At 41.2% G+C, this 13,029-nt stretch overlaps 1 protein-coding gene across 1 annotated transcript; it reads right to left on the bottom strand.

Moving 5' to 3' along the window:
* Positions 1-1,265: 1,265 nt before the first annotated feature.
* Positions 1,266-5,761, bottom strand: LOC141198560 (microtubule-associated serine/threonine-protein kinase 3-like). The gene is made up of 12 exons (XM_073662988.1): positions 5,681-5,761; positions 5,144-5,352; positions 4,544-4,682; positions 4,302-4,434; positions 3,986-4,151; positions 3,739-3,837; positions 3,364-3,486; positions 3,105-3,214; positions 2,817-3,016; positions 2,382-2,470; positions 1,676-1,765; positions 1,266-1,451 (listed from the first exon to the last, which is right to left on the bottom strand). The coding sequence occupies exons 2-12, from the start codon at positions 5,304-5,306 to the stop codon at positions 1,312-1,314; spliced, it is 1,452 nt and encodes a 483-aa protein (XP_073519089.1). The 5' UTR covers positions 5,307-5,352; positions 5,681-5,761; the 3' UTR covers positions 1,266-1,311.
* Between the last annotated feature and the right edge of the window lie 7,268 nt (positions 5,762-13,029).

The raw sequence follows: 13,029 nt of genomic DNA, 5'->3' as shown, positions 1-13,029 counted from the left end.
CTCCTGGTTTTGTCTTATAAATACAGAGGTAAAAATCTCACCAAATACTCAAAGTGCCACAATCTTCTGACAGTGCTGATTCCACCAATAAATAAGTGATCACCTTCCCAACCTGTGCATCGCTGATGACTTGTTTTCACCAATAAAAACCCTTTAATGCAAACTACAGTAATTGTACATCGCATTTCTGGTGAGCGCACAGTGATGGGCAGAAGCGGCCAATATAATGGGTATAACGGCTAACAGGTATTTGCAAATAGCTGAAGGGTGGGTGGGCCCCTGGAGTCAATGTCCCTGGTGGGCCCCAGACACCCCAGTCCGGCGCTGTTGACAGCAGTGACCTGGGGGTCTGAAATGCTTCCTGGGGCGATCCCCATGCTGTCCCCATGTCATTTGAGCACTGTCACTATCGTTTTGGGCACTTTTTAGGCTTTCTACAGACTGTCGGGGGTGCCGCCGCAAAAATGCTCGGGTCTCCCATAGACTAACATTGGGCTCGTTGCTCGATTCGAGCACCCGAGTATCACGGTGAGCTCGGCCCGAGCTTCGAGCACCCGAGCATTTTAGTGCTCACTCAACACTAATTGCCACTCTTCGTAATGTGCAAACAATGTCTTCATCAGGTGGATTCCACCTGGATCCGTCATGAAAAGCACTAGATAAAAATGTAAATGATTGAACATATGCACTGCAATATAAAAACAACTTGCTGTGCATTGTGTATTTTTCAGTCTTTTTCAGCTTCTTTTCTCCGCTTCCAGCTTTGAAAATTATGAAGTGGTTAAAGAAAGTGATCGGTTCATTCTGCTGGTGGCTTCTGTTTGGAAGCCGCTCACTATTTTATATGTAGTTAACAAAAACACTGATGTTTTCCTTAAGTGTCTTCTTATAAAATAAAAAATCAGTGGGTATGCTGGCGTCTATAAGGTGCTGTGTGTACGTACCCTTAGGAATAACAGAATCTCTGGTCATCTCCTCCATTTTTGGCCAGAGTTTAGAGGATTAATGGGAGACATAGAACCGCTATTCTCCAGTTTGGGATCTATCCCTTCAGACATACTATATATGAGGTATAGTATTAATATACCATAAAAGTCAGTAATAATCAATTAAATGCGAAAAGACATTAAACAATTTTAATTTTTTATTTCTTTGAATTAAAATTGCATGGAAGGATGAAGACAAGTTCTTGGAGGAGCCTTCAACTTTTGCACGTGTCTCTTGCTGGTCAGGAGGCCACAGGTAGGTGGTACAACTCCTTCCATACAGGTACAGCATTAATGGTGGATGTGCTGTAGTTTCTTCAGAGCGCTAGATTTGGGGGTTTTCTGTCCTCGAGATGTCAATGGTGCGTTGGTGGCAGCAGCCAAAAATGCAGCTTTCTCTGACAGCACGAGCAGCCCTGGATAATCCACGCCGGCAGGATGTTATCATCCGGCGGAAGAGAGAACCTAGGAGAAAAGATGTAAAACTGATGTAAGTAATGGGACTCCATATTAGAGGACACTACTGTGGTGTCACTGTAGCATGACGTTAGAGGAATCATCCATACAGAGGAGCAGAATCATTGTCAGCCATCATACATGTGACAATCCCACCACTGACGGATAACATCTGCTCCACATGACTTCTTCTCACTGACGTCATACAACATGGAGATTATCGTCACACTTACCTCGCCTAGTTTCCCCCTCTTCAACTTTCTCTGTTTTTAGTTGTTTTCTCAGTGTTCGAAAATATTTTCTTCTCTTCTGAACTGGAGATTCTAATCAAAAAGCCAGAAAAAAATGTTGATTATAAACTCCTAAAAGATGAGCTTTGTATCTTTATAGAGTTATGCACCTGATTAATATGAACCTGTAGCTTTTCTGGGTTCCGGTGGTGTCTCCCCAAAGAACCATGTCCCCATATTAATATGACATTACTTTCAGCAAGCCACGGTGTTATATAATCAGTTGGATAAAACTTCATTGTAACTTTAAAGAAGACCCATCACCAGGTCAAAAGTGTCCAAGATTCGCTCTTATTTTATGTCGGCTTCTCCCCTGAGTATTCTGATATTTGTTTTCCTAAAATCCACAGTACGGTTGTAGAGATATGGGACTTTTTATTTAGTGTTAATTATTATGGTCTTTATCATGTGGGCGTGGTAACCTAAGGGCATGCCCCAGAGGATCCTGTGAGCACCGCCCCTTTGTAAAGAATAAAAATTACCACTAATTACAAAGGCCCATAACTCTGGAACCTTATGGGGGATTTTAACAAAACAAAAAATAGAATACTCAGGGGAGCAGAAAGAATAAAGGAAGTAATTTTAGAGCCTTAATATTTAAATTTTGGATCATAGGCTATAATTGGATGGCCTATAAACCTGTACATACCTGACAATGAGGGCGAGGATGACTCACTGTTTTTAGCAGTAAAACACTGATTGTCTCCAACAGTTTTGGAAGGGGAAGATTCTTTCTGCCTGTTGGTAGAAAAAAGACACGTAAATTACAAGGAATAAACAATAGAATAACGGAAGAACACCTGTCTGTAAGGTCAATTAGGACAACATAGAGGAGATAGCCTGCTCAAGACCACATTTTACCAGCAAGAATGGAGTCTAATTAGTAATATTGGCCTGTAGTGAGTTGGAAATGAATGGTTGGTCGCAACAATCAGCTGTTATTGAAGTTATCACAAGTAAGACCCACAGAGATTGTGTAGTCATGGGGTGGTGGATGCTAGATTTAGATTTGTGTTACTCGTATCTTGTATTTGGATCCGACATATATCAGGACTAAATCTCATAATAATAATAATCTACTCACATTTCTGAGCCTTTTTCATTGATCTCTGGGGAACACCCTGGAGGTGACATAGGCACTTCATTGCCTTCATCACTGTTCTCTTGGGAACACTGTGGAGGTGACATAGGCTCTTCATTGCCTCCATCACTGTTCTCTTGGGAACACTGTGGAGGTGACATAGGCTCTATATTGGTCATCATCCCAGTATTGGTGATATATAGCTAAAACAGATAAAGAAATATAAAATAGATATATTTAATTTTTTTTTGTAATTATAGGTTTCATACATTTTATTAGCCACATACTTACTTTAGAAGACCTTTGATAAGTTGATGCAAAGTTTTTGATTTCTGGCCAGTCATTGTCCTCACTTGTGTCCCCCTCATCTGAATTCATATGTTTGAAGCTGCTACTTCGAGCTAAAAAATACAAGTGTTATTAGAGATTATTAGTATAATACCCAGACAGTCACCATGTTATCACTAATAATGATGAGAACTGATTTTGACATAAAATGAAAGACAAGACACACGTCAGTTTTCTGCAGATGACGTCTCATTTTACTTACTGATAAAGTAGCGGGTGTCCTCATCTGACTTTAGGTCAGGAACGAACAGGGGCTTCTGACTTAAAAGGTTGTCAAAGTCTAAGTCACGCATAAATGGATGAATTTTGATCTCATTTGCGCCTCCTGGAAAAGGAAGACAAGAAAGAAAGTGATACAGTCATTGTCAGAGAAACTGCTCCATATCTGTAGAATTTATGTTAATCTGAACTGAAGATGTAACAGAGCCGACATAAAGGAAATATATTGAACATTATAGCATGAAGAATGGGTAATAGACAAGTAGGTAGAGTACAGAACCTCAGTGCTGATCCTCATGGAACCCATCATTTGTCTGGTCACGCTGTAATAATTCATTGATAATACTATTAATATTACCTGTTCCAAGTCTCAGTGCTGGAATTTTTCTGAGCAGTTGAGTGATGATGCCTCGAGCATTAGTTGGAGGAAAGTAATTACATCTCCAAGGTATATCATCTGTTATATAAAAAGCAAATATTATAAGAAATAAAACCTCTTCATTTATTTTCAGAAAAAAAAATTCCTTAACAAAGCTAGAAAAAACTACAGAACTATTCAAGTCAAATAACAGTGACATCACAAGCATTCAGATTATTTTACTTACCCTGGATGATACTGTGTAAAATATTCCTTCTGCAAGCCCCTGTAAATGGTGGATATCCAAATAGAAATTTATATAGGATGATCCCTATTGACCACCAGTCAACAGGCCTTCCATAACCTATCTTTAGGATAACTTCTGGGGCCATGTAAGTAGGGGTGCCAGCAGTCTGGAAACCAACAGAAAAAGGAGATGATGATCAATAAATATAATTGCGACACATAACATCAGTGGAAATGTTTTTCTAGAGAAATTATAAATCAGAGAAGGAGAAAGAGATGAGATCTGTAAAGTACAAGACCCTGTAAGTAAAGCCTACCTCTTTATCAAGGAACTCTTTGGTGATGTCCTTAGTTGGAGTCTTGTAGAAGTCTGAGTTTGGTCTCATGAGGCCGAGTTTTGAAACCCCAAAATCAGTGACCTTAATATGTCCTGTTGATGTTATCAGGAGGCTGTGAAAGAAAAGATGGTGTCAGCACCATCAGCACCAAGTAATAACCCACAGACTGTATAAGAAACTCTAACTTTCTTCCCCTCTAATATGCTAGAGGGGTCACTTACTTCTCAGGCTTCAGATCTCTGTGCACCACACCATAGCTGTGCAGGTATTCCACAGCAAGGACCGTTTCCGCAATGTACATACGGGCCAAGAGGACCGGTAAAGGACCCCTGTGCTTTAGAAGGGTACCACAGTCACCTCCTACAGGAGAAAGCAAATATGAGAACTGAGGGTTTGTTACAATGTAAATTACACATGATGAGTGGGAATGTGAAGAAGGCGGAGACATTGGGACAGGATGGTCTATATATACTGTATAATGTAGTGCGTATACTGTATACTGCAGATAGACCCTATACATAGAGACAGAGCCTCATCTACGAGCCTCTAATTTTTTTCTCTGTGAACGTTCTTATCTATAAAAACTCTTCAAAAAGACAAATCTTCCTTTTACCCATAGTGGAAATTGCTGCCGTGCTCAGCGAGGACATACTGGGGGACTTTCATAGAGATCAATGGTTTTTCAGGCATCTTGGTAACAGATGACTTATAATAATTGCAAAGAGGACATGTAACCGTCCATGTGGGCACATTGTGGTCATATATAGGTGCTAGGATTAAGCAGACGTGGGCTGGATATAGATACAATGGATGTGTCCTACCTGGTACATACTCCATGACCATACATAGATGAAGTTTAGTAGGAAAGGAGCAGAACGTGGAGACCACAAAGGGACAATCTGCGAATGCTGAGATGTCCCTCTCCAGAAAGGCCCATTCAAGCCTCTTTGGCTTTTTCAGGTTCTCCTTGTCCATTTTCTTCATAGCGCAGACTTGGTTTGTATCTTTATGGCGAACTAAGTGGACGGCCCTGGAGAGGAGAAAAAAACATGATTTACTATAAATTCTTAATAACAATCTATCTATAGATCTCATCAAATGATCTCCTGTATTAATGATTAATGTGGGGCCATCACTAGAAAACCATGTCTATAAATACATAAAATAACACTCCACAAATGATCACCAATGGGGGGTCCTCATCCACGTCACATCCTAACTGACCTGAATAGTGACAGATAGATGTGGACCGTGATGTGAACTCATAATTTGTCCATGGGAACATAACATGGGAAGGGCGCAGAGACATCGTCATAAGGAGCCCTGGGAAATATATATAATACCAAAGTAAAGCTCACCCAAAGGCTCCACTGCTGATCAGTTTGATCGGTTTATAGTCGCTCTTACAAGGATTTCTCCCCAGGTTCAATGATCCGATCGCGGCCTAAAAAGGAATAAGAAATGACATTAAGACATAGAAACTGCAGGGGAATAAAAGCTGAAGATGCAGGAACGTCTCTCTTCTATATTATGTCCATGATGATTACACTGCAGCAGATGTAGGGGACGTGATACAAGCCGGACCCTGCACAGACACTATTATATTATAGGAGATATCCCCCTTATACAAAGACACAGGCGGAAATACAAACTCCGCACCACTGAGTACAGACTGTCCTCACAGATGATGAAGCCACAGGGACAGGTGGCCATAAAATACCCTGTGTCTGCCTGGAGTGGACATGGAGGCCTCCACCATCATAAATCTGACCTTCTGCTAAATGGCTGGTAATCTGGAGAAGATCAGACAACAAGGACATGAGATGTAGACCTGTGTCTGCCTGGAGAGGACAGGGAGGCCTCCACCATCATGAAACTGACCTTCTGCTATATGATTGGTAATCTGGAGAAGATGAGACAAGGACATGAGATGTAGACCTGTGTCTGCCTGGAGCGGACATGGAGGCCTCCACCATCATAAATCTGAGCTTCTGCTATATGGCTGGTGATCTGGAGAAGATCAGAGAACAATGACATGAGATGGAAACCTGTGTCTGCCTGGAGAGGACAGGGAGGCCTCCACCATCATGAACCTGAGCTTCTGCTATATGGCTGGTGATCTGGAGAAGATCAGACAACAAGGACATGAGATGTAGAAGATGATAGATCCTTACCAGGCGCTCCACTGAGTAGGCCGGATACTCCAGTACAAGCAGGACATTTTGGGCCAGTTGTTTAATAAAGGCCAATTCTCCACTTTGGGATTTTTCTTCAGCCTATAGAGATGAAAACAAAGAAGAAAGGAAAATCATGAGAGAAAAAGCAAAACGGAGGAGGCCATTTATATCACCATGTTACTTATGCTATCTACACTACAAGTACTACATGACAACTGACAAGGGATCCGGTCGCTTGTAAACCTTTAAATCCCCACGTCCTCCCTCCATACCCAATGTATGTATATAAGACACATGGCTGCTTGTGACCTGTGTAAAATGGCCACAGCAGACTCCAACTCAAAACGCGGGGTGACTGCAACAATGATAGCCCCACAATTATATACAGTAGATATCTAATAGGCTTTAAACCAGAAGAAAAACAACACCTAATTAAGAGTTAGACCCTAGCCGCACCACACCGACACCACACCGACACAAGGGTTAAGGCATTAATATCCCACATTAATACCACTATCCTCACAGGACCAAAGTCCACTAGTTATATTGAGATGTAACCAAAGTCACTATTCCCCCAACAGTAACCTCCGTCCAAAGGACATCACATTTATCAAGACTCTGACCCAAACCTATCCCCCACCGCTGTGACCGTCCCAAAACCTCTACTTATCAAGTGCCAGCCTTCAAACTTTCCTCCCATCTCTTTATAAGGGCTGGTTGGATGCTGGAACGTGAAACTCCTACCTTCTTCCTTTTATTGTCCCCCTGTAACCCAGCTCCTCAACTCCTTCCCGCAAATGTACGGGTTATTAACATCCTGGAAGGATCCTCACATGTGGAGGGGGCTCAGGAGCTGAGCTCCCCAAACATGCGTATATGAAATAGCCAGCATCTGTCCCTAAAAACCGTGGACAACGCAGAATTCTTCTGTTAACCATTTAAATAAAGCTGTCAGTCTGTGACAGTATCATTTCAATTGTGCATGCACCAATGCCTGAGCACTCTTGCTTTCATCGGCCCTCTACAAGGCGATCACAGGGGTCTAATGCATTTCTAGGACAACCAGGGGTCTGCTGAAGACCTCCGTTGCTGAAACCACGGTCCTCCTTGTGAAGCTTAGCTATAGGCTGAGCTCCAGAGGAGATCCAGATTTTCACTATATAGCGCAATACTGTAGTATTGCAATATATAGTATGAGCGATTTGCAGGATTAAGTCCCCTAAGGGAACGAAAAAAAAAAATTAAAAATAAAGAAGAAAAGATTTAAAAAAAATGTTAAAAATATAAAAGTTCAAATCACTCCTCTTTTCACCATTTAAAATAAAGAAAGGAAAAAATTAATGATCATATTTGATATTGATGCGGTTGTTAAAGTCTGATCTTTTAAGATAGGGAATTAATTAATACGATCAATAAACACCGAAAAGAGGAAAAAAAATTGGATTTGTGGGGTTTTTTTGTCTTCTCATTTCACTTAAAAACATTAATAATAAACAATCAAAACACCCATAGAATCTATGATTCTATGACACTCTATGTACACAAAGTTCACTGCAAAACTCAAATCTTCACTCATCCCAATCGACAGAAAACTAAAATGTTATGGGTCCCTGAATATAGCGACACAAAGAACTATTGCATCTCACTTGGAGTTTTTTTCCCTTGTTTCAGTACAATGTATGGTAAATAGAATGGAGCCACTGAAAGCTACAACTTGTCCTGCAAAAGAATCAAGCCCTCACATGTCTATGGCAATGGAAAAATAACAAATTTATGGCTCTTGAAAGAAAGTGAGGAAAAAATGAAGGCATAACAACTGAAAACTCTGTGGTCCATAATTGGTTAACCAATCCAATTCCCCCCTACCTCCACAACCCTCCCAATAACCCTGTAGATATCACCCTCTCCCTTGTCATGTAGCCTGTATGCCCTATTACTGCTCCCCGGCTATTCTTATCTGGGTATTTGGTACAGGTTAAACTTATATTCCATTATCATTTTCCATTATTACTATATGATTTGTGCAGATTGTCTGCTATTTACCTGTTGTACTAATGTCCATATGTTCTTCTGTAAATGCTCAAGATATTCTGAGCTTATATGACCTCGTTTGTATTTGGTCAGGCAATCTCTCACAAGCTCCATTACCAGCCGGTAAATGAAGCTGAGGACGCCATCGGGTAGTGGTAGCACAAAGTCAGGGTCATAGGTGGTAAGAATCCCCTGGAGTAGTGCTAACACCTGAAGTCTGTCTGGAGGAATTCCAGACATTTCCAGTAAATCCAAGCGCAGTCTGTATATGACTAGCTATATGGCTTATCACACCGACAACAATGACACCGGAAAGTCAAAGTGACAACTAGAGTGTAATCACTTGTAGAAATAGTGATGGTTAATTGTGATGTCATAATGGAATCTTGTGTTCTACTCTTAAAGGGGCAGCTTACCTTATAAGGAAGTTGCCTAGCATCCCTTAAGGAGGCAACAATATAGGCTGAGCATCGGTACCATATGCAGACATGGATGATAGAACTATGGACGCTTTACTCTTCTGAGCAGTTAGAGTATTATTATGTTGTTACATAAATTATTTATATCTGTTCCACACAATAAAAATTACAGTGTTTTGTATCAATAAGAAAGTCAGATTCCGGGGCTAAAAGACAATGTATATCTTTGTACCGTGTTAGGGGCTAAAAGAAGTATCTTTACTGAGGGAACAGGGCCGGACTAGGGGCTGCGCCCAGCTCTGGCATAGGACGCACACAGGCCCATGTTACTCTCCCACACCCACTTTCAAAGATGAGGGTCTCTATTACAAATATGACCCTGCCTACCATTGGAGAAAATCTAAATTTACTACTCCCCGTGATACCAATTTATTAGGATGATCATTTAGGTCTCTTTATCACATTAATAGTTCCCCTTGGGCATCCTTATAATAATAAGAGTGCCCCTCTGGGTTTCCTTATAATAATATTAGTGCCCCTCTGGGTGTCCTTATAATAATAATAGTGCCCCTCTGGGTCTCCCTATAATAATAATAGTGCCCCTCTGGGTCTCCTTATAATAATAATAATAGTGCCTCTCTGGGTCTCCTTATAATAATAATAGTGCCCCTCTGGGTCTCCCTATAATAATAATAGTGCCCCTCTGGGTCTCCTTATAATAATAATAGTGCCCCTCTGGGTCTCCCTATAATAATAATAGTGCCCCTCTGGGTCTCCCTATAATAATAATAGTGCCCCTCTGGGTCTCCTTATAATAATAATAGTGCCCCTCTGGGTCTCCTTATAATAATAATAGTGCCCCTCTGGGTCTCCTTATAATAATAATAGTGCCCCTCTGGGTCTCCTTATAATAATAATAGTGCCCCTCTGCGTCTCCTTATAAGATTAAAGGGAATCTGTCAGAAGGATCAGCTCTCCCTCCCAAGCCGTCTATATGGGCATACGTTATACACGTGGTCCCTTTACCAGCGAGGTTGGTCGACTGGGATAAGAAAATCATTCAACGAGAGACTAGATGGATTTTATTAACGAATGGCCTATTGTTATAGTGTGATCACTATTCAGTATGGCCCTATTACATAGACTATCACCATACAGTGTGTAGGCCAATTGTGGCTGCGCTCTTCTATACGGCATAGTCGGCCATTTGGACGGACTTCTTTTCTTTATCTATACTTTTAATCTTGGCTGCACTGAATATTGATTCAGGGTTAAATGATTCTCCTTTGTGTGTGCATCGATTATATCTGGTACATTTACACTATATTAATACATCCTCTATATTTATAATATATCTATACACCTATATTCCCTGTTGTCTTGTTGCCTAGCCATTATGGGAACCAATCTGGACCTATGATGTGATAAATACTTGATGAGATCCATAAAACAGCGCCCCCTATTGGAGCCCACTGTGCGTTTCAAGCATGGACCTTCTGGTATCTGTATGGGGAGGAAACCTCTCGCTGGAGCGCCGCGTGCCTCCCAATGCGCACTGACGCCCCCTCCGGTCTCATCGCTGGAACACATTTTTATGTAAAGTGTCATTGAATGCAGCAGCCGGGTCTAAGCTCCTAATAAACACAACCCTCCGCCTGCCCCGCTGTGTTATTACAGGCTCTATTCCCCTTCAAGCCTAAGCGTCAGAATGCCTGCTCCTCCTCTTACCTCCCCCTTTCACCTGCTGTTATAGTACAGCCTGTCTGGGCTCTGTATTAAAGCCTCTTATTAACCCTCTCCCCCTATGTATCTACTGGTAGACCCCATATTAATATAAGCCCCTTGCATACCATGAGTTGCAATATTATTATTGTAAGAAACCCCATGTGCACTATTATTATCAGGCATAGATGGGGGCATTATTATTCAGTATCGGCACACAGGGGGCATTATTACTATCTAAGGCAAGGGTGGGCAATTAATTTTCCAAAGAGATCACATGAGAGACCATGACTGTTGTGGAGAACGAACCAATAGACAGATATGAATTCTGCTCAATATTCATATCAACATATTAATTACATTTATTATAATATATTAATATTATCACTAGAGATGAGCGGTGTTCGACTCAAACTGTTCGCCAATCTCAAATTCGAGCTGTTTTGGGCAGTGTTCGAGCCGTTCGGCGAACACAAACAATTTGAAAAAAATCCGGCTGTTCGAGGTTATGTTCCATAACTGTTCGTGCACCAAAATCATAACTGGATTTTTTCTCAGTAATGCTGAAAATTAATGTTAATACGCAGTTTGAGTGTACAGCGGGGCGGGGGGAGGGGCAGGGGATGGATCTCTGCAGAAATAATGAAGATCTCCATTTTTTTTTCTCTTTCCCCCATTTACAGTGGGGAGATGCAATCTGTCAGCCTATCAGCAGCGCACACACGGAGCGAACTGCTTTTTTCACACAAGCAAAGGCATGTGTCATTGGCAGTGTATGTCACATGTCCTTGCCCTATAAGACCCAGCCATTTTCCACGTAGCCACCATTTTCTCACTGCTGCAGCTGCGTGTTAGACGGCACCGCTGTTGCTGTGTGCGCTATACTTTGAGTGTTCATTTCAAGCCAATTTTCGCACAAATCTACAGATAGCTTGGGAGTAGGGGATAGTTGTGATTGCAGTCCTTTTGAGGACTAGGTTACATCATTTCCTACGACTTTTATCAGGCAGGTCTGTGCTCTTAAATAGATAGGTTGGGAGTAGGGTCTACTTGTAATTGCAGTCCTTTTCTGGACTAGGTTACAGCATTTCCTAGGACTTTTTGCTAGGCAGGTCTGTGCCAGTGCTGTGCAAGTTTTTTTCACAGCATTTGGCTAAATCTAGCTAAGCAAATCCTTTTTGGCCTCTTGCAGTGTGTGTTAGTCAGTGGAGTAGCCTATCTGTGTTGCAAGCTATACCACCTGTGTAAAGAATACAAATTTTTTTACTGCACCTAGCCAAGTAAAACCTTTTGGGTATAGCATCATTCTATTAGTCCATCTATACTAACCTCCACCAGGTTGCAAATTAAAAATAATTTTTATCTGCATCTAGCTCTGAAAAAAAATGTGGTCTTGTAGCAGTGTGTGGGACTTGTTCTATTAGTCCATCTATACTAACCTCCACCAGGTTGCAAATTAAAAATAATTTTTATCTGCATCTAGCTCTGAAAAAAAATTTGGGCTTGTAGCAGTGTGTGGGACTTGTTCTATTAGTCCATCTATACTAACCTCCACCAGGTTGCAAATTAAAAATAATTTTTATCTGCATCTAGCTCTGAAAAAAAATTTCGGCTTGTAGCAGTGTGTGGGACTTGTTCTATTAGTCCATCTATACTAAGTTCCACCAGGTTGCAAATTAAAAATAATTTTTATTTGCATCTAGCTCTGAAAAAAAAATTTGGGCTTATAGCAGTGTGTGGGACTTGTTCTATTAGTCCATCTATACTAAGCTCCACCACCTGTGTATGTAATAAAATTGTTTTACTGCATCTAACCCAGCCAATACTTTTGGGCTAATACAACAGTTTGGCCACTCAGCTCTGCTCGGTTCCCATCCATTGTTTTTTTGTGCAAACAACTCCAGAGTTGTCAATTAGTTAACCACCAAAATGAGTGGAAAAAGGCCTGCTGATGGTGGAAAGGGGAATAGGTGTGTTGGGAAGGGAAAAAAAGGTTGTGTCCGTGGGGTAGGTGTTAAAGCAACAGTAACATCTGCAGAAGAAAGACCATCTTCCAGCCAAACTAAGATGTCTACTTCTTTTAGTGGACAATGTGATAAGATCCCTTTCTTACGGCCACGCCAATCGCTACAAATTCCAGATGAGGCACAAAAACAGCAGGTGCTTCAACGGATATCAAGTGCTCCTTCAAGTGGGCTTCAAGTTATGACCACCATACTGATTACTAACAGTATAAACACTGATATTATCACTGCGCAGCAACCATGTAGTGGTATAATTGTATATATCAATTCCAGTGCTCTGCATACTATATACAGTACAGACCAAAAGTTTGGACACACCTTCTCATTAAAAGAT

Source organism: Phyllobates terribilis, unplaced genomic scaffold, assembly GCF_046119375.1.
Source record: "Phyllobates terribilis strain yellow unplaced genomic scaffold, ASM4611937v1 Scaffold_97__1_contigs__length_5976380, whole genome shotgun sequence".
Classification (NCBI taxonomy): Eukaryota; Metazoa; Chordata; class Amphibia; order Anura; family Dendrobatidae; genus Phyllobates; species Phyllobates terribilis.
This window is presented reverse-complemented; position numbering and strand designations above follow the sequence as displayed.

Coding starts and splice junctions, on each gene's coding strand:
- LOC141198560 (XM_073662988.1), bottom strand. CDS start 5,306: ATGAAGAAAATGGACAAGGAGAACCTGAAAAAGCCAAAGAGGCTTGAA. Junction 3,838..3,985: donor TTTACACAGTATCATCCAGG/GTAAGTAAAATA, acceptor TTTATATAACAG/ATGATATACCTTGGAGATGT. Junction 3,017..3,104: donor CTTATCAAAGGTCTTCTAAA/GTAAGTATGTGG, acceptor TATCTGTTTTAG/CTATATATCACCAATACTGG.